The following is a 20,989-nucleotide window of genomic DNA, read 5'->3' on the forward strand; positions in this document are numbered from 1 at the left end:
GACAACGTTGTACTGTGTTTATTATTTGCCCCGTGAGACGTCCCAGTCTTGAAGTTCATTTTACGTTAAGATCTTATCAATATACTGGTCAAAGAATGCAAGTTGCACAATCCTGCACTAGTGAAACATTGAAGGGATTGTCTCTGCATTCATTCAGTGTTCCTAATGAGGAGACAACCACATTCCAACTTCTGTAAGCATGGTAGGTTTATTTATTTTGTTCTAACTATGTCTTCGAGAGCTATTCGATGTATTCATTGGTGTAACTTAAAATACGAGGCAGAGTGACAATTAATGTAAAGGACACAACACGAGCGGTTATTAAAGTATCTTGTGAGGTGAGTGGGATTTTTGTGTGTGTGTGTGCATTATTTCAAGTACGAAATTTTGTTTTTTTATGCATATGCAAAATTTTTGACTTTCAAAGTTGCAATACAGTTGTTTAGCCACATAGAGGTGCCATTTGCACCTAAATAATACTTTCCCCATTCCGTAATGCGTTTAGAATGGCTTGTGAATAGGAGGTAATGCAAACAATTTTTTGTGTCACCAAAAATAGATGATATATTCCAAATAGTAATGATAATAAAATATGCAAAGCTGTGTTGAAATATTGTGATTGAATAGAACGGTAGTACTTCTGAGCAGAGAATGTTAATTTGGTTGATTTGACATTTTGAACTAAATGAAACAATCAGTGGCTTTGCTACATCCATGATCCATACATTTTCAATGGTGCAATTCTTTTTTTAAACTTTAAAAAAAATATATCTTTTTACATTTTATTTTAATGAAAATAAATAGTTCACATCTTTGAAAATCTTTTTTTCTCGTAACCATTTGAAGTGAGCCGTGTTCTGAACAAATACAAAACTGTCACAGTCCTGCTGTTGGCTGCATGCAGTTCCGCCAGCGGCCTGTTGGTGGTCTCAAGGTGTATTCAGTTGTGGTCAGACTCCCCAGAGGAGTGAGTGAAGAAGAGCTCCCTTCAAAGTGGAATACAGGAGGTCCACAGTTTGATTCTGTCTCGATGCACTGCGCACATGTTGTGTTGTTAGTCGAAGGAACATGATTGACGCCTCAACGTGATGACGTCACTCGCGTTGGCTGCAGCAACTAAAGGTTGAATGGAAACAAACAACTGCAGTTTTCTAACAGGAGTTTGCTCGTCCGTTGGCGAGCAATCTCACATTTCCCATTATGATCAATGGAAGAAACGGTTCAAATACCAGGTCCCATTTAGTCACTAAACCTTGGGCACCCATGACCCTTTGCAGTGATGTTTTCTCATGTAATTTAACTAAATGAGGCCATAAGAACTCATATTTTGTACTGTATTTGTCCACTCAGGTGACTGAAGGACTGACTTCAGGTGTATTGGAGGTACGTTGATGTTGTTTCTCTGTCAATTTTAATGGGCTACAGGGAAAAAAATGGAAGATGATACATTTCAGGTACTGGTGTGCCATCCGGCCTTGACCTCTCTCCTACTTTTGGCCGCCCTCGCCGCCACATGTTGGTACATCAGAGACTCCTACAAGGTGGACGCCTTCGGCCTCAAGCACGTGCTCATCACAGGCTGCGACAGTGGCTTCGGCAACCTGCTGGCCAGGCAGCTGGATCACAAAGGCTTCCACGTCATAGCGGCGTGTCTCACCGAGAGAGGCTCCACAGAACTGGCGCGCTCGGCCTCCCCCAGACTGAGGACGCTCCTCTTGGACGTAACAGACGGCGAGAGCATCAGGAGGGCGCGGGAGTTTGTGAACAGAGAGGTGGGAGAGCGAGGTGAGCCGAGTAAGGAGCGGAGGGGTGCGGGCTGATAGAGTGCCAGTCCGAGTGAGGCACCGGGAGATAACCTGGACCAACACCCCACCCCCCGGGCTACTCCTCATCATCAACTCTTCGTCCTCCTACTGACACGTCTGATAGATCCTCTTTGTGCAATGTGGAGGGAGAGAATAACTATCCCACACTTTTCACAGCTGTTGACACGCTAAAGCTTCTTATGAGATCCCATTTTTAAACCCTACCGATTATTGTGCGATTGAGTCAAGCATGCTGAATTTAAATACCCACTGTTATGCTGCAACAGCAACAAAATTAAACAAATAAATAAAAACACTATTAAAAGGAATACAAAAAATATATCTAAATACACATTTTGAAATAAAAATAAAACATACTTAACACATTCAGTTTAATCAAAGAACAAAAAGTGTGGAATCTTAAATGGTAACAAAAAAGACAAAAAAAATACCAGAAAATGCAAAAAATTAAATAACAAAATAAATATAAATACACATAATATAATTTTGACATACTTAAGACATTGAAAGCGAAGCGTAGAGAGTGTTTGTCGCCAAAATACACGAGTGCAGTGAATATATTTTGCTATCATTGCCAACAGTATCTCAAATATCCATCCTCATCTTCATTTCTTGGCCGTTTCCTCACTTTGTATTATTTTAATATATCTACAGCAGTAAGGGAAATCCACACCTTCCTTGACAATCTCACCACGTTGCTTGTGGTTCATTCCTACATTCATTAATAAAAAATAAAAAATAAAGTACAGTACAAGTGCAACTTGAAAACATTGTTTCCCAATACGAACACTAGGGGCCGCAGTTATCATGTTGCAGTGAGTTGGTATATGTGCAAGGGTCAGTCGCCAGGTGTGCAGGTGTGAGTCGGCGACTGTATTTTCTTCGCGATTGTCCAGTTCAGTCGTGTTCGGCCGCGTCGCTTGGTGTGCGGCGGGCCTCAGCATCTAAATCACTTTCTGCCACAAGGGGGCATAGTTTAATGGCAGCTGAGAATTGAATTTTTGCACCTATCTCAGCAATCCTTCTGGACCTTCACGACTTTGGGTGTCCTATAACTGGTATTTAAAATCTGGAGAGGCTAAAATAAGCACAAAATAAAACAAGCCAACACTGTGACCTTTCCCTGACCTCACTCATCTGCCACGAATGAGCCGGCTTTGTTCCTTCGCAGGCCTGTGGGGGTTGGTGAACAACGCGGGTCGGTCCACACCCATCGGCCCGGCTGAGTGGATGCGCTTAGAGGATTTCACAAAGGTTTTGGACGTGAACCTGATGGGCACCGTGGACGTGACGCTCCACTTCCTGCCGCTCCTGAAGATGGCTCGGGGCCGAGTGGTCAACGTGGCTAGCGTCATGGGCCGACTGGCGCTCATCGGAGGAGGCTACTGTCTTTCCAAGTGGGGAGTGGAGGCCTTCTCCGACAGCCTCAGGTATGCGAGGCTGACCACAACATTAAAAACTAATATTATAGTTAAGAATATACCAAAGACATACATAAAACGAAGACTAGATAGTACAGTAATCCCTCCTTTATTGCAGGGTATAGGTTCCTGTATACATATTTTAAAGGTGTATGAACCGCCCCAGCCTGCTATTAACCTTCCCACACGCCTATTTACCTCCACCATACTCTTATAAACTCTTTCTATACTCTTAAACACCTTTTAAACTTTTAAAAATACAGTACTGTAGTACACTACAGTACACTAAGTATATTTTATTTATTGTAATAAGAGTTTTAATATATATATATGAATGTATTTACAGTTTTAATGTTTTGGGCTAGGAAGCATTTATTTTAACCTTTAGCATACACTCAAAATCCTGCGATATGGCGGATTATGCGCAATATGAATATGAAAAAATAATCTGCGATGCACTGAATGCAATAGCAATAGGTGAACCGTGATATGGCAAGGGAACACTGTATATGTATTAAAATAACTATTCTGTCTCTTTTGACTAGGAGGGACATGAAGCACTTTGGCATCAAAGTGAGCATCATTGAACCTGGTTTCTTCAAGACGAATGTGACCCGGCTGGATCTAATAGAAGGTGACCTAAAAAGGCTCTGGACCCGCCTCCCTCAGGAAGTGAAATGCTCCTATGGAGAGACGTACTTTGATGACTGTGAGTAAAAGGGGTCATGTATGAGGTCAAATAAACCTTACATTTACCTTTCAGATGCGTACAAAAATCTCTGAAACACCCACAAAAATAATAATTATTCTCACCCAAAATTCCCTTAGTGATTAAAAAAAAAAACACTTTAGTAAGATAGAAGAAACCAAAAAACTAACAAAGAGAGGGAAAAAAAGCAAAAGCAAAAAGAAAAAAATTTTGTGAATGGAAGCTCAAAAAGTCATGCAAGGACTTGGGTTTTTTGAATAAGAAAACTTTTACATTTTTTTGGTGTGAGAGGTTTTTGTTGGGTGTGAGATGTGTTTTGTTGTGCGAGGGAGGTTTTCTGGTGAGTGGGAGGTTTTTGATGTGTGATATATATGGTTCTATGAGTTTTTTTGTTGTGTGTGTTTTGTGGCATGTGAGTTTTTGGTATGGATAACAGCTTTTTGGTGAGTGTGAGATGTTTTTTTGTTGTGTCAATTTTTGGTACATGTGAGTTTTGTTGTCGTGTTGCTGAGTGTGAGATTTTTGTTGCGTGCTTTTGGGCTGAGAGTTTTTGGGTGTGTGTGTGTGAGAGGTTGTTGTTGTGTATGTATGTTTTTTGTGTATGTATGTTTTTTGTCTTGTTTAAAAAGCTTTTTTTGTGAGTTTTTTTGTTATGTGTTGTACTTTTTATGTGTGTTAGAGATACAATAAATATTTATTTTGTCCTTTACAGCGCCTCATGCTGATCCACTGCAATTCAGTCACCTGAAAGCAGTCCAACATTTTGTTACCTTTTGTCCTGTTTGCCTTTCAGACGTGAAGGCCCAGGCCTTCTCCATGGGCATCCTGTGCAGCCCACGCATCTCCATGGTGACGAGTTGCATGAAGCACGCCTTGACCGCCTGTTTCCCCCGCACACGCTACACTGCAGGCTGGGACGCCAAACTTCTCTGGCTCCCCTTGTCCTACCTGCCTTCTTTTGTGTCCGACTTTGTTATCAGCACGCTTCTACCTTCACCTGCGGCAGTGAGGAGTTGATGAAGAGGAACTTGTGAAATGGCTTATAGTGTCCAGATGGCCTATATTTAACTAATAAATTCTCTTTATGTATTTTTTTGTTCAAGAAAATGAAACTGGCAGTCATTTCCAATAATAGCAATCTGTTTTGGAGCCATGCATCCATCCATCCATTTTCTGAGCCACTTCTCCTCACTAGGGTCGCGGGCGTGCTGGAGCCTATCCCAGCTATCATCGGGCAGGAGGCGGGGTACACCTTGAACTGGTTGCCAGCCAATCGCAGGGCACATACAAACAAACAACCATTCGCACTCACATTCACACCTACGGGCAATTTAGAGACTTCAATTAACCTACCATGCATGTTTTTGGGATGTGGGAGGAAACCGGAGTGGCCGGAGAAAACCCACGCAGGCACGGGGAGAACATGCAAACTCCACACAGGCGGGGCCAGGGATTGAACCCTGGTCCTCACAACTGTGAGGCAGACGCTCTAACCAGTCGTTCACCGTACCGCCTGTTTTGGAGCAATCATTAAATAACAGATTGCTCTGGGAATGCACCTTTTACATCGCTGATCGATACGCCGCCATATGTATGACGTCAGCGATGGGGCTGAAGACGAAATTCGCTGCAAAGCCGATGTGGACAAAGGAATGCACTATAATATAAAGCGGCAGTATTTACTGATTTTCTATATAGTCGCCGTCGGGTGGAATCCCCCCACCTCCAAAATGATAGCTTTTGTTAATTTTTTTTAAAAAGTCATCTTGCTTGCGTTTCCAAATATCGCTTTGTTCAAGGTGGTATTATACCATATATTGTTATCATATACCGTTACACACTCACATCAATACAACAGAATTTGCTGGGGAAAAAAATCACTAACTTATTACGATGTTATTGATTAAAATGGCAGGTAAACTGCGCCTGGCGCCAACCGTGCCCAGGGTCACACGATGCCACCACCATACAAAAAGCAAACGCTGGCATCTCGTCATCTTCCCAAACCCTTTTTCAAAGGTGAGCAATGCTGTCAATACAAGGATCTGACCAAACCCATATACAGGAAGTCCTCGATTTACGAACGAGTTCCGTTCCTACGCTGGCGACATAACATGAATTTCCGCATCAGTCGGATTTTACTGGCAACAGGCTCACGCAGGTTTTCGACCTAAATGTGGGTGGGCCAAAATCTGTCTGAAAATGTCATCATAAAACATGCCTAAAATTGCTACTGAGTATATTTTGGAAAGATTTTTTTCCCTGCAGACATTGTTTTTAAGTCCAGAACTATGGAATAAGTGCCAATGTTAACATAATCACAGAGGTCCTTTAAGACTGGGTCACAAAATAGAACATTTATTCACTCACGTCTCAGCAGCAGCGATTTAAACTGCATGGGTATGTTGTCAACAATCAGCGAAAGCAGGTTTAATTTGTAATCACGTAAGATCTGAAATGCCTTCATGTTGTGTACAAAAGGACTCATCTGCATTCTTGGGTCAGCTCTTCGAGACAATCATCGACATAAATTAACGTCTATGCGCAAGCATGTTCAAGTATCGTTTCAAACAATTGCGTCCGTTATTCCCATATCATTAATGATATACAGAAAACATGATCACAGTGATTTAAAGTCACAATGTCAGGGATCACATAAGAGTAAAAAAAAAAAAAAAGTTTGATTCAATTACATTATTTAACTCACACATATGTTTAAACAGCATGTTTGATAAATTCATTCCAATCACCCTGAAGATATTGAGGTGCGTATATATAGATTATATATTTATCTTATGGCAAAGGCAGAAGATCATTGAGATTTTTCCTCATGATGATAAGAGGTACTGTACATTGCGGAATGCAGCTCACCTTTTACAATGTGTGTATAAATGCAGAACTACCCACACGGCCTATTTCAAAATCTTATCGTTCAAATTTACAAATATACAACATATTTATCAATATCTTTATCAGCAGCGTCAGTGCAAAGATATACTTATTGTACATCAGAATAAAGAAAACACAAGAATAGGCATATGTAATGTCACAAAGGCATACATTTTCTTTTTCCTTATTTTAAAGAAATGTACAGTGGTGACTTGAGATACGAGTTGAATTCATTCCATAACCACGCTCAAAACACGCGTATCTCAAATTATCTTTTTCCATTGAAATGAGGGGAAATGCTGTTATTCCGTTCCAGCCTCCCACCAAAAACTAGTTTTTCTGTTTTATAATAAAGGAAAAATAGCATTTTAAATTTACTTCTTAAAACTTCTAGTAAAACCACAATTCAATATAAAGTAAAGAATTAAAATGTTTGTGCATCATCATTAATTCATTGCGTCTCCTGCAACTTGGCCACCTGGAGGCAATATACAGTGATGAAGACAAATGAAAAAGAATTTCACAAATACTGGAAATGACTAAGTAAACTCATTTATTCATTTATTTTGCAGAGGATAATAAAAATATGGTGGTGAGTAGTTATATTGTTTGTCTACATGTGTTAGTGCATGGTTAGTGTTCTAATATTCGTTGCTTAAAGGGTTTTAACCCTTACAACTATCGATGCTATTCATTAGCCCGTCTATGGTGATTTTCATTGGATGTTACCATTAAGCTAACAGAAGACAAAGTCGTGTGGTTGTTTTAAATACACAACGTGTAAATCTTTTTTTTGTTTAGTTTGACACAAAATTTTAACTGGGAGGGGCATTAAACAGCTTCAATCGTCTTTGTTGAAGAATCTGCCAAACTATCTCAAATTTCTGCTCACAGGTTAAAGCAAATCAATTGGCTGAATGTCGGCTCGCATTTTGAAAAACGCGGAAATTGGGTTACTTATATCCGAAGGCACCACTGCACTTTATATCTCTGATGTATAACATTTTTTCCCCCCACAAGCTGCATAAAAAAATAAATTCTGTGCAAAGTGTGATTCGCCCCTTCAGTGAGGGCGTGGTTATACGTCACTGTCCTCTTTTACAAGATTGGCCGTGTCTTTGAAACTGTCCTCGGTTGGTGAAAAGGTGCTTGGATGATGATGATGATGATGGTGATGATGATGATGATGGTCCCTCCTTGGAGGTTTGGGGGCTGGTTCAAAGGGCTCAGGTGCAGAAGTGTCGCTGCCTCTGCTTCCTTCGGACTTGTCATCCCTCATCTGTTCCCCCGAAAAAATAAAATAAAAAAGCTGAATGAATCTGTTTTTTTGTTTGTTTTGTTCTTATTTTTCTAATTGACTTTTTTTTTTTTAATCCACAATCCAGCCTAACTCACCTTGGAGTAGGACTGGTTTTCAAATGTGCTGCTGGGCTTCAGTTTGTGCTTGAAAAAGCTCCATGTTGACTCCTAACAGTAAACACACATCATCAGAATCAGAATCCTCTTTATTTGCCAAGTATGTCAAAAACACACAAGGCATGCAGTAACTGATGTACCGTGTACATACTATACTAGTACACTATCACTACAAAAACTTAGCTGAAAGGAATGAGAAAAAAAAGTACTTTTTTAAAACATGACTTGGTAAGATTTCTTAAAAATATTAAACATAGCTATGCCCTCCAAAAACCTCACCGATGTTGTGAGACTAGTGTACTGATACTACATATAGCTAAAGCAGGGGTGTCCGAACTACAGCCCAGGGGTCATTTGCAGCCTGCGGCATGAAACATTTGACATGGCCCGCAATCCTGAATAAATCCTTTTACTAGTTGCTTCATCACTTTAACAGAAAGCTGTGATGTTCAGTGGATATAAAGCCTACACACCCCTGTTCACCCCTGGGGGAGGAGGGATGAGTTATATGAGGGTGTGCACATTTGTGCTACCACATTATATCAGTTGTTTATTTTAACTTCCCAAAGAGTTCATTTATTTTTTTTAATCATTTTTTTAAAATATACTTTCACTCAAGTCAATATCCAAACCACATTTTATTGTACATACAGCTACAACAGTGTTCTGTTAGAGAATGGCTCAATTCTAGGCTGGTGTAATAGACCAAGGGAGCGTTACCAAGTTGCAAATACTTGACTCGCCCCCACGTTACACAAATGCTTGTTATATAGAGAACATATGCAATACAAACAAAATATTCTTTATAATAAAGTAAAAGAAAAGACTGACCTCAACAGGTTTGGTCCTGACAAACGACGTGTTTACAAGGCCCCCGCTTTGCTCTGCATGATACACCGGGTTCACAAAGTTGTTCTGTAATTTCTCACCACTCACGTTAACAGTCACCTGATTGTAAGCAAAATAAATACATAAATAAATAGTGTAATATTAGTTTTGTATATACTCCTGAAAAGCAAAAAAAGATATCCTTACTGGGTTGGTAGAAAGGTTTCCAAAATACCCGGGCAGGAGAAATGTGTTTTGTTTAGTATTCTTTATGTTTTATGACTGTTTCTAATCTCTTCATTTCATAGTATTTCTCTTAGCTGCAATCAGTGGCGGTTTCTGGTATGGGCAATATGTGCAGTCGTATAGGGTGACAATGAAACCCCCTAAACGGCCCCAAAAAATGCTAGATGAAATGATTTTCTATTGGCATCATTAAAGTAAATTATTGCCGTTACTTTGCATGGGAATTTGCGCCTCCTTGTGTGGACATTATAAAGTGGGTGTGACCCGGCTTGCTGATTGGCAAGACTTAAGATGTGAGATGCGTGTGAGGCGTGCATGTGTACCTGTGAGGCGTGAATGACAGCTGGGTCAGCAGCCATGGCAGCTGTGTTGGCGTATAAGGGGTTCTCAAAGGTGACAGGATGCCTGGCCGCTTCCATGGCAAAATGATCATCCTACGGTGACATTGTGTTGATATTAATAAATGAACATTCCCAGACACATAATCATCATGATGTATTGAACATGTTTTCCTTAAAGGGCACATACAATGGAAATTTGACTGCACTTCCCCTTTAGGGTGGAGCTAATTTACATGATAACAGCCTCTATACCGAACAGCTAGGCTGGGTGAAGATTCAAAGCCACTTTCAAGTGGGAATACACTGTCTGAAAAACTATCATGCTGAGGCACTAACATGGACATGCCCCAGGGGTGTGACACCCCTGTTATCATGTCAAAGGAAAACGGTAAGCAGAGCTGCATTGAGGTTTTCAGGACAAACAGATTAGTGTTAGCTAACAGCGTTAGCTTCTGATGAGCTGCACACAATTGATTGTTCGGTCTAAGTGTCGTGAATTTTAAGTTCACGATTGTATTAAAAAAATATATACCCTTCTACTGTATACGAATGATTGCAATATTATATGTCCATCCATCCATCCATTTTCTGAGCCGCTTCTCCTCACTAGGGTCGCGGGCGTGCTGGAGCCTATCCCAGCTGTCATCGGGCAGGAGGCGGGGTACACCCTGAACTGGTTGCCAGCCAATCGCAGGGCACATAGGAACAAACAACCATTTGCACTCACAGTCATGCCTACGGGCAATTTAGAGTCTCCAATTCAGGCATGTTTTTTGGGATGTGGGAGGAAACCGGAGTGCCCGGAGAAAACCCACGCAGGCACGGGGAGAACATGCAAACTCCACACAGGCGGGGCCGGGGATTGAACCCGGGTCCTCAGAACTGTGAGGCTGACGCTCTAACCAGTTGTCCACCGTGCCGCAATATTATATGTATTATATGTAATTTGCTCAGCAGCACGGTGGACGATTGGTTAGAGCGGCTGCCTCACAGTTCTGAGGTCCGGGGTTCAATCCCCGACCCTGCCTGTGTGGAGTTTGCATGTTCTCCCCGTGCCTGCGTGAGTTTTCTCCGGGCACTGCGGTTTCCTCCCACATCCCAAAAACATGGATGCTAGGTTAATTGAAGCCTCTAAATTGCCCGTAGGTGTGAATGTGAGTGCAAATGGTTGTTTGTTTATATATGCCCTGCAATTGGCAACCAGTTCAGGGTGTACCCCGCCTCCTGCCCGATGATAGCTGGGATTGGCTCCAGCACTCCCGCGACCCTTGTGAGGATAAGCGGCTCAGAAAATGGATGGATGGATGGATAATTTGCTCAGGTAATATCTACTTGGGTTACTGTGCTCTTGTTGTTCTATTTGAGGGTTGTATTGAGTGGCACATAGTGAAGTTTTGAAATCCGGAGTTTGTCACTTATAAAGAGATGAAAGCTTGAGCAGTTACATGATCCAGAAATATTAGCTGTCAACATTGTATCAATTACAAGATATAACACAGCTCAATAACATAAAATATACATTAATCATGGTCACATACCATTTTGCCTCCTAACAAGAATTTAGGAGTTGTTAGGAACAAATGAAGATCTTGCTGTATGCAGCTCACGTTCTGGTCTCTTTCTTTAAACTAGCAGCTCAAGCTCTTTCATCTCTTTCTTCAACTAACTGACAAACTCCCAATTACATAAACGCTCTGTACGCGCCACTCAATGCAACCCTGAAATAGAACAACAGGAGGCAAAGTAACCCAAATAAATATTAAATACCTTAGCAAATTACATACATAGTATTATTACAAATATTTATACTGTATACAGTACAGTAGAAAGGTATATTATTTTTTAATCCAATCATGAACTTAAATTCATGACAGTTACACCCGGTGAAGTTGTCGGCATGTCGGCGTTGCCTGCACGAGTGAAAATACTTTGATTGCCTTCCTTGATGGATGCTTACTTTTCACCCCACCCTCAGTGCTCTGTTGCCGCAAGTAGAACTCACCATCTGCATGGTGGTATCAATGAATGAAACTCCAATGTGCGTCGGTCCGAGATCCACATTATCACCTGAGTGAAATATCACTCCATTCCCTGTGTCGCTTGACTTCACCAGACTGCTGAGGCTATGGAAAACATATAATGATGTCATAACATACTATTCTTTTGCAAGCATCAGTGCACAATGTGTATATTTAAATAGGAGTTGAAAACCTAAGGTACCTGGGCAGCTTGGGGATAGAGGGGATGATGGATCCAGTTCGTTTGTAGTTGAGGAAAATTCCAACTGCCAAAGCTCCAGTAATGAGGATGATGATGACTGCGAGTAGAACTGCCACAGCTTGAGATAGAAAAGGCAGATCATTATTATATTATATCATTTTCATCTATTCTCTGTTTTTCCCTGGAAAACAAACATTACGTATGAAACTATGGGTCTCTGAATCCCGAATAACTGCCAGAAAGCGGTGCTGAAAGCACTGAATATTCACTACTCGCATGCGCAGTTCGAGTACACATACCAAAAACGTCATGTGTGACCTGCCCCCGGTGACCCGGAACGGGTAGAAGTTCCGGTGTCACATGGGGCTCAGATTCGTTTCGTGTGAACACAAGGATTCTGAGCGACAGAGCGCGCTGGCGGTCATACCGGATTCATAGAACCGTAGTTACATAGGTAACTTTCGTTTTATTTCATCCCTGCTGACTGCCAGAAGGTGGTGCTGAAAGCACTGAAAGACTCATACCAGCAAAATCACAAGGAATCCCAGACACAAACCCCACTAAGAAGCCACATGCCCCAAAAGCCACGCACAGTGAACGGGGAGTGGCGACACACACAATGTAGAATCCGGCAAATGTGCCAAGCGTCAAAATTGAGGCAGCGGCACATACAGTATATCCTCCAGCCGAAGATGTGGCAACACTCCCGGCCGGTAGAGAGACAATGCAGCCCTCCCGGAAGAGTGAGAGAAGAAGAATCACCTTTTTTATTGTCATGAACATGCATGCATGCACACAAAATTTTTCCTCAGCATTTTTCCCATCATACTGAACACATACACATACACATGTTGGTGGAACACACTGGAGCAGGGGGCAGCTGAAGGTATCAGTGTCTTGCTCAAGGACACCACAGCCGTGAGTCTGGGGGATGTTGGCGGATGGTCCAGTCGGGGTCTTGAACCTAGGTCCCCCACGGTGGCAGGTGATGATCTTAACCATTGGGCCGCGGCTGCCCATGGAGGAGGTGAAGAATGTCTTTCACCCAGTGAGAGCATGATTGGGCCCCCATGGTCGTGTCCAAGACCATCTCAATAAAGATCCTTCACTGAGAGGGGTTCAGACAATATCTCTCAATGCTGACCCCGAGGCTATATTGACAAGGAGAACGGAGGCATTCTGGATCACCCGAGCCCACGATGGTGTGCAGATTAGCAAGATGTGCAGGAACGGCAAGACCTACATCCCCCCTGACTGGAGGAGTGGAAGAGCAGCCTACACACATCAAGTGAAGGCCCTTGGGAAGAGGGAGAGTCCAAAGGGGAGCACTTGGAACTGCCAATGATGACACCTGTAGGCAAAACGGAGACAGCGCCAACACTGTGGCTGAGCAAAATGTCCCCTGGGTTCCGCCGGAAAACTCCAGAGAGTCCTCCTAGAGGCCCTTGTCAAAGGAGGCTTGGAGAGGGCATGCGAAGGTCTGCCACGGCATCAAAAGCCATGAATCCATAACAAAGAATTCCATCGAACAGACAATAGCAGTCAACAAGCCAGGGAAAGGTGCACAAACGCAACCTAAACCCAATAGAGGTGGGATAGACAAAACATGGTAGAGTCAGCCAGAGTGACAACATTAGGCTAACAGGACCATCAGTAAATAGCCTCTCCACGGCACAGGTGGTAACAACTCAATCTGTGAGTCACTTTGAGAAACGCAACGCCGCAGTCAGGGAGGGGGCACCCAAACGTCACCCTCGCCAGCAAAGGCCATGAACAACAGCCAATGAACCCCACCGAACAGACAACAAGAAGTGTCAAAAAGCTGGGGAAAGGTGAACGAATGCCACCCAAACCCCGTAGAGATGGGATAAACAAGCAAGGCAGGATCAGGCAGCCTCAGCGCTAATACCAGGTCAACTGGACAATCAATAGCCATCCAGTACGACTTGCGGTGACAATCACACACTGAGATATGCATTGTTTCTTGTACTCTGTATTTCCTAACGTTGTGTATTAATAGCATACGCATCGGTGTTGACACAACAACAACCCTTATGAAAATTGGTGAAACAAATGATCAAGTTACGACTTATTTTCAGTGTCCATGCACTGCCTTCCATGGCAACGAAAACTTCCCCACCATGGCCACCACGTAGCGCCCTGGCGCCTTAGTGTTCATATATATGATCACACCAGCAGAGGTGGGACGAACACAACCAGTCAGAGTCGATAAGCATGGGCCTAACAGCCAGGCTATGGACCGGAAAACAACAGTTACGTCGTGGCACGCGTGGTGACTATATAGAGCAAGCGGCTCACAATGAGAAGCCGCAACGATCTATACCGGGAGAGGGGGCGCAAACGCTTCTGTTACCAGCAAAGGCCACCGTGCAAAGTTATAAACCCAGCAGAGGGGATGTGAACAGCGCCTTCGCCAGCAAAAAAGAGGTGAAATGAACAAAATACGAGGCAGAGCCGAATAGCCTAGGCGCTAACACCAGGCTAAATCAATCAATAGATATATACATATAACAGTACTCACGGACATATTTTTTACCCTCTGCGAAGAACAAATATTAAGGCAGGCTTACTGAGGAGTTACTTGTGGCCGTCTCCATGTATCGCCATAGAATGACGATTACAAAATAACTTCAACATTTTCGGACACCCTGTATTTGCAAGTGTATCATATGTGGTATCAAGAAGGTGGTAAATGATGTCATAGTACCTTTTCCTGTTGGAGCGCTTCGTGACTTGCCCATTTCGCAATAGCTGCCCAAATAACCATAAGGGCATCTTTGTAGAAGGCAGAAAAATTAATTACTGGGTGAACTTTTATGAGCTGCTATGAAACACCTAGCAAAGACACTCACTTGCACTTTGGCAGACCCCCTTCATCAGTGTAGCAGGTCCCGCCATTCATGCATCTGCATGCAAGAGGCATTGCAACAGGTGCCTCAATGGCTGCGGGGGAAGAAGCCGAGCAAATATAAAATCAAGCGAACAATAAACAAATTTGGAAATTCACAAAAAAATCAAAACACGGGAGCAGTCAGACACACGAGGACAGACACAAGCATCATGTGCAGTCAAGCTTTGGCATACCTGCGTCGCATTTAGCCGAGTCGAAATCCAGTGCAGAGGAACCTTGTGGGCAGGCACAGGTGTATCCACCAGGCCGGAGAAGACATAGGTGACTACACACATTTTTGCAAGGGTTGGGCACTGACGAGGACAGAGCACAATCACTCAAATGAGACAACTGATGTTGGGGAAAAAAAAAAAAAAAAAAAAAAAAAAAGGTCACAAGTAAGAATTTGGTACTTAATAGTACTGAAAGTCTAAGAAAGTCCTTCCTCCCCCATCACAAGAGGCTTTTTAATTCCACCCTTGGAGGGAAACGCTAATATTATTTCCTCAACTCCTTGTCAACATTTTGCACATTCATCACCAGGCACCTTATTCTGAACTTTCAGACTGCAGTGAAATTATAGCCTCAGTTTTATTTTAGTTTTATTTCATTAAAAAAAATACATGTATACATGCTATGTTTAACACTTTTCTTATTTTTAATGTTCTTAGTAATACGGCATGCCTGCTTTTCCTTGTGTTGTTTGCATTGTGGAAACAACTGGAACAGTGAATTTCCCTTGTGGCTGAATAAGGTATCTTTCTGTCTGTAAATAATGATGTAATGAATAATTGAACATGCTACATTGTTATAATCAATTCATTGATAATGATGCATTACTAATACATACAGTAGTTATAGTAAATATAAGTAAAATCATTGACAAAAATTGTACATTTTAACAAACTACAAATTTGGTCTCAGTCTCTGGTTTGTGCGCCTCCATTCTTTCATCACTACTGTCACCCCTTGGCCAACAGGTCCACGAATCTTTCAAAAATGTAATTCTATCTTCAATATTACAATTTTACACATTTGGCACAGATTGATCATCTTCACAAATCTACATTTACTTACATGGATACTACTAATTTAACCCGCACTTTGTTGTTTTTACAATACATACAATTCAAGTTTAACATATTAGCAAACAATGTGTAGTGTGAGAATGTAAGTTCAATTTAGGAGAAGATAGTACATTATCTTATTCGTGTGATTAAAGACTGACCTGAGTGGTTGTGTCGGTGCTCCTGGTAAATGCGAACCTGAGTCAGCCAAGGGTTGATGGTTAACACTTTGACTTTATTTCCTTTCCCAAACTTATTAGTCCTCCACACTTCCCCTTTCTCCTTTGTTGTCCAGTACACATGGCCCTCAAACAGGTCCAGACTGTATGGATTCCCTATGTCTGGAACATAAACACAATACTACCAATGTTTATTGTTTTAATGTAACATTTTGACCAAACATATTGGTGTTTGACAATAACACATGGCTCTGACCTCCTGATATGATTATTTTTCTGTCTGTACCATCAGGCTTCATGGACCCAATGATGTTTTCTTTGGAGTCACACCAGTAGATTCTGTGTGCATTCAGATAGTCCAGAGCCAGACCAGTAGGCCAGGCCAAGTCTTCTTCACTGACCAGCACTTGCCTGCTCTGGCCATCCATCCACGCTGACTCTATTTTGGGTCTCCTGCCCCAGTCTGTCCAATACATTGTTCTGCAGAGATCACGTTACGTTATACTGACCAATCTTTGTACAACACATTGTACGATAACATCCAAGCATCCATACCCGAGTGCTGGATTGACAACGATAGCAGCGGGCTGGTCAAGGTCAGTGTGGACCAACCACTTCCTATAGCGTCCATCCAGTTTGGCCACTTCAATGCGATTGGTGCCAGCGTCAGTCCAGTAAATGTGCCTGCAAACAGTATTGAGAGTGAACCAATAACTGACTGGACCAAAAGTAAAACACCAAACACGTCGGGGTAAATTACCCGCCAACCCAGTCCACAGCAATGCCCTCGGGATTGGCCACATATTTCAGGTTGAGGTCCATGTCTCTGACTGGATTGTTGCCGTGATCATTGAAGGTGGTCATATAGGCCCGTTTGATGGAGCCAAACTCTGATCCTCGACCCACTACTGTCCAGTACACAATACCTACAAACAAGACAGGGGTCATGTAAGCAGTCTTTTTTTGTTTCTGGAGACGCACATAACTAAAAATATAGTATTATCCTTACTAAGGCCTTGTTTGTCTGGATCCCACAAGTAGTCCAAAGCTTGAATATGCTCTGCATTGTCCACATAGTCTGAATACTGCTCCGATGACAGGTTGAAACGGCGGATACGGACGTTATCTGGCAGGAGCAGCACTGGTGAGTTTCCTTTTATGTGAGAGATATGCAGTCGATACTTTTAGAAAAGGGGTTAAACACTCAAATTAAGGTGAACAATTTATTATGCATCTGTGCAGAGCTTTCTTACCTTGAGCAGCACACTGGATTCCATGCGGCTCACTAAAGGAGACAAAGCCCTCAGCGCAGAAACACTCGTAGCTTCCCTTTGTGTTCTTGCACTCTTGTGTACAAATCCCATACACCTCACACTCATTGATATCTTTTTCCCCAAAACAGACAAAGTTGAGGGTAAACAAAAAAAGTCACAGTATTGTGACATTGATGAGTTTAGTGAGAGGAAAATATCTCATTTCCTAAACAAGCAGCAAGACTGAGAAATGGCGCTACTATTACAGTGTTTAAAATGAATTAAGCATTTTTTTCTAGTTGTTGAATAGCATGTATGCATTGGCTGTTAATACCTTCACATGTGTGTCGTTCACCGCTTCTGGCCTGGTAGCCTGGCATGCAGGAGCACAAGAAACCTCCGTCGGTCAGGTCAGTACAGTTATGTTCACATACGTGGTCACCGCAAGAATGTGTGCTGTGCTGGTCTGATATGGGGAACATGCAGTAATGTGTTGAGCCTTCAGATAGACACATGAAGAATAGACTATATATAGCGAGTAACCAACTGTCAGTGGGTACACAACATCAAGCACGTTTGGGTGGCCTTTCCCAATTTGATGGGTATATTACAGGTGTACAGGTACACTAACGAAAACACTGAACTTCTATAGCAGGCGTTGACGAAAAGTCTATCCAGACGGCTACAGTAGACTGAACTGCAATTATATGATAATCATCCCTCTGAGGGAAACCATAACTTCGATCTGGCTAATGACAAGAATAAATTTGACACCCCTGAATTCTAGAGGGTGTGTGATGAGCTGTGTTGTGTTCCAAGAAGTTGTATCCTGTTTAACGTTACGTACGGCAGCCAAGTTCATCCGACTGGTCCCCGCAGTCATCATACTCATCACACGCATACTGAAGAGGAACACATTGTCGATTACTGCATTTGTACTCCTCATCTGCGCAGGGTCCGTGTGTGGGGCTTTGGCCTGGAGGGAGAGAAACATCACACTCATGGATTATTAGACAAGAAAACAATAGAGGAATAAATGCTACAAAGTCAGCTCACAGTTTTCTTGTCTCTCGTCCGAGCCGTCACCACAGTCATCCACAGAGTTGCACAGCTCGTGACTGTAGATGCAACGGTTGTTGTCGCAGCGGAAACGGAACTGCGTCTCACACTGGACTGTCACTGTGAAGGCAAAGTTTAGCTGTCTGTTACTGCCGATGTTGGAAATTGATGGACTTTTTGTGTATGCATTCATCTTACAGCAGAGGTGAAGCTCCTCATCTGAATTGTCCCCACAGTCGTCGTCGCCGTCGCACTTCCAGTGAGGCTGGACGCAGACGTGGTTCTTGCACTCAAACAGGAAGTGGGGGCAATACGTGCCGTTTGGAAAGCGTGGTGCTAAAAGTCAGGAACAAAATGTTGAACTCAATTTGAGACTTGTACTGAAAATTAATAGAGCAAAAAACAGTATCTGAAAGTGTTTTGCATTAAAACTACTTTGACAAGTACAAAATTGGTCCAAAAAGTTATTAAACGTAACAGAATAAATATACCGTCTTACTACCTACCTCTGATCATTAACTACCATTCAAAACAGTAAGGCTCTTGGCATAATATAGAAATAAATAAATACAAAATTTCAAAAAAGATAGACAAAAAATCATAACCGACATGACCGAGACGACAAGGTGTAATTGTACAGTATGTGTAATTCTTTGTGCTTCGACCTCAGTCATCTTGTGTAAATCAACTGTTCTTGCTTTGATACAGACAAATAACACATCCCTTGTGATCTGACAATTGACACTGGCTACTTTGGAGGTCTTGGGTCCAATATTCTATAATCAATTTAGAAATTGGTCCTGAAAGAAAGTATAAACAAGTTAGGTTGTGCTTGGTTTGAGCTCAGCTATCTCAGGTCAACCTGTATCGTTCTAACATTTAAAATCCAAAAGGTTCATGCTTAGATAGAGGACATTAATTCCAGTTTGATGATCAGTTGAGAGGCCTGCAGAGTGCTGAGAATAAACTTCAAGAGTGCCAAATTGTAGAACTAAAGAAAGTCACAAACAGATGTGGTTTCTGGCATGTGCATTATATGCGGCCTCACGGGGTGGCAACACGCCCCCAAATAAATTGCTACGTAAAATGTTTTTCTATTGTGTAATGGTGTCAATCATCGCACAGGGTGCCATCCAAGCTAGGACCGCCACTGGTCACACACACAGGGAGATGTTTGGAATCCAGAGTGAGTATCAAAATGTCCAAACTCACAACATGACGACTCATCCGTGTAGTCCACGCAGTCGGCGTTGCCGTCACATTTGAAGCGATCAGCGATGCAATGTCCACTTTTGCACTGGAAGTAGCCAGGATGACACGTCCGTAGCTCTGCGGCACAAATACTTTATTGAATCACTTCGCAATGCGTACATTTGCATTCAGTCCACTAATATTGTGGTCATTACCATTCAATGAAAGATATATTGCTTGACTACACATTGGAAATATATCTAAAGTAGTTACTAATTAGCACTAATTAGAGGAAATGAAGGAATTAAGTTGTCCGTTTTACAGAATATTAGCTAAAAGGATAAGAAAAAGGACGAATGGGCATATATTTTGTATTAATTATCATTAGAGGATATTTATATATGGGTTTAATGGTGTCTTACGCAAGGCCTGGGGGCCAGATGCTGCCCGCTGCAACATTTCATGCGGCCGACTAAACCAAATAAAATGTGTTCTAAATCTTTCTTGGAGTTTTTTTCTTTCATTTTGGCTGAAAATCTATACTGAAATTTAAATTTTTCTCACTTTTAACAGATATTTCAAGCATGTTTTTCCACCAAGCACGAGAAACCATGTACATGTAATAATATGAACTAAATAAGAAATTATATATATATATATATATATATATATATATATATATATATATAAATATATATATATACACTATAACATCATTTAACCACTGTAAACAACAGCCACAATAAAAGATAATGTTAAATTAATACAACTTTGATACATTGAAAGGAATAATTATTCATATGCTGTGGCCAGTGAGTGTAAATGTATTTAATTGTTGGTAACATTACTTGATTTATGGACCTGCTAATAGTATGTTCTATAATCAAGTCTTACAGAGTGACATGACGAGCAATTTTCTCCTAATCTAGCAGCACTGTATACATGGAAGCTTTCATTCTGTCTGAATAAAAGACGACAGGTGGTCCCCTCTGTCTGCAAGACTAAAAAATGCCTGTTTTTATTGGGTCTTGGCATGGTGGTCCACAGTGACACGCAAACAGCCAGACCTCCAGCCAAAACAAAGAGCCTCCACCCACCACAGTCCCTTTCATCCGAGTTGTCTTCACAGTCGTTGTCATGGTCACAGACCCAACGGTCGGGAATGCAGTGCAGATTATTGCAGCGAAACTCACTCTCAGTACACACGCGTGGTGCTAAGGGGGAGGAAAAAAACATATTTCACAAGTGAAGACCTTTCACAAATTCTGTCATCTAAGACACATTTATCAAACGTGAAGGAACACATCAACGTGCTTTCAAGGCCTATGTATTATTTTACTCCTAATAATGACCTCTAGAAAAACACCACAGCCTCTTTAAGCTCAGCAGCACCAGCAAGGCTAGAAATCCCAGACCGTTTTCCTCCTTATTAA

The 20,989-nt window shown here is 42.0% G+C and overlaps 2 protein-coding genes across 3 annotated transcripts in view; one reads left to right on the forward strand and one right to left on the reverse strand.

Annotated features, from left to right (window-relative positions):
- The first annotated feature begins 104 nt into the window (after window positions 1-104).
- Window positions 105-5,045, forward strand: LOC133487136 (retinol dehydrogenase 7-like). Its single transcript, XM_061793206.1, has 6 exons — window positions 105-202; window positions 1,351-1,383; window positions 1,455-1,785; window positions 2,998-3,256; window positions 3,793-3,956; window positions 4,750-5,045. Exons 1-6 carry the CDS (start codon window positions 200-202, stop codon window positions 4,971-4,973), a joined length of 1,014 nt encoding a protein of 337 aa, XP_061649190.1. The 5' UTR covers window positions 105-199; the 3' UTR covers window positions 4,974-5,045.
- A 1,253-nt stretch (window positions 5,046-6,298) lies between these two features.
- Window positions 6,299-20,989, reverse strand: part of lrp2a (low density lipoprotein receptor-related protein 2a) — a 63,229-nt gene continuing 48,538 nt past the window's right edge. For both annotated transcript variants that reach the window (XM_061792529.1, XM_061792528.1), the window contains 21 exons: window positions 20,654-20,770; window positions 19,578-19,694; window positions 18,564-18,701; window positions 18,363-18,485; window positions 18,154-18,282; window positions 17,641-17,772; window positions 17,307-17,438; window positions 17,063-17,206; window positions 16,814-16,979; window positions 16,609-16,737; window positions 16,310-16,533; window positions 16,036-16,215; window positions 15,002-15,121; window positions 14,770-14,860; window positions 14,625-14,692; window positions 11,897-12,014; window positions 11,679-11,799; window positions 9,659-9,769; window positions 9,093-9,209; window positions 8,241-8,312; window positions 6,299-8,124 (listed from right to left, as the gene is read on the reverse strand). In XM_061792529.1, coding sequence (XP_061648513.1) covers window positions 7,924-8,124; window positions 8,241-8,312; window positions 9,093-9,209; window positions 9,659-9,769; window positions 11,679-11,799; window positions 11,897-12,014; window positions 14,625-14,692; window positions 14,770-14,860; window positions 15,002-15,121; window positions 16,036-16,215; window positions 16,310-16,533; window positions 16,609-16,737; window positions 16,814-16,979; window positions 17,063-17,206; window positions 17,307-17,438; window positions 17,641-17,772; window positions 18,154-18,282; window positions 18,363-18,485; window positions 18,564-18,701; window positions 19,578-19,694; window positions 20,654-20,770 — 2,750 coding nt within the window. In that variant the 3' untranslated portion in view covers window positions 6,299-7,923. The remainder of the gene's footprint in view (window positions 8,125-8,240; window positions 8,313-9,092; window positions 9,210-9,658; window positions 9,770-11,678; window positions 11,800-11,896; window positions 12,015-14,624; window positions 14,693-14,769; window positions 14,861-15,001; window positions 15,122-16,035; window positions 16,216-16,309; window positions 16,534-16,608; window positions 16,738-16,813; window positions 16,980-17,062; window positions 17,207-17,306; window positions 17,439-17,640; window positions 17,773-18,153; window positions 18,283-18,362; window positions 18,486-18,563; window positions 18,702-19,577; window positions 19,695-20,653; window positions 20,771-20,989) is intronic.

Source organism: Phyllopteryx taeniolatus, chromosome 12 (genome assembly GCF_024500385.1).
Source record: "Phyllopteryx taeniolatus isolate TA_2022b chromosome 12, UOR_Ptae_1.2, whole genome shotgun sequence".
In the NCBI taxonomy this organism is placed as follows: domain Eukaryota; kingdom Metazoa; phylum Chordata; class Actinopteri; order Syngnathiformes; family Syngnathidae; genus Phyllopteryx; species Phyllopteryx taeniolatus.

Excerpts from the sequence above, each read along its gene's own strand:
- LOC133487136 (XM_061793206.1), top strand. Across the intron at positions 3,257-3,792 it reads GCCTTCTCCGACAGCCTCAG|GAGGGACATGAAGCACTTTG; the intron begins GTATGCGAGGCT and ends TCTTTTGACTAG. Across the intron at positions 3,957-4,749 it reads AGAGACGTACTTTGATGACT|ACGTGAAGGCCCAGGCCTTC; the intron begins GTGAGTAAAAGG and ends TTTGCCTTTCAG.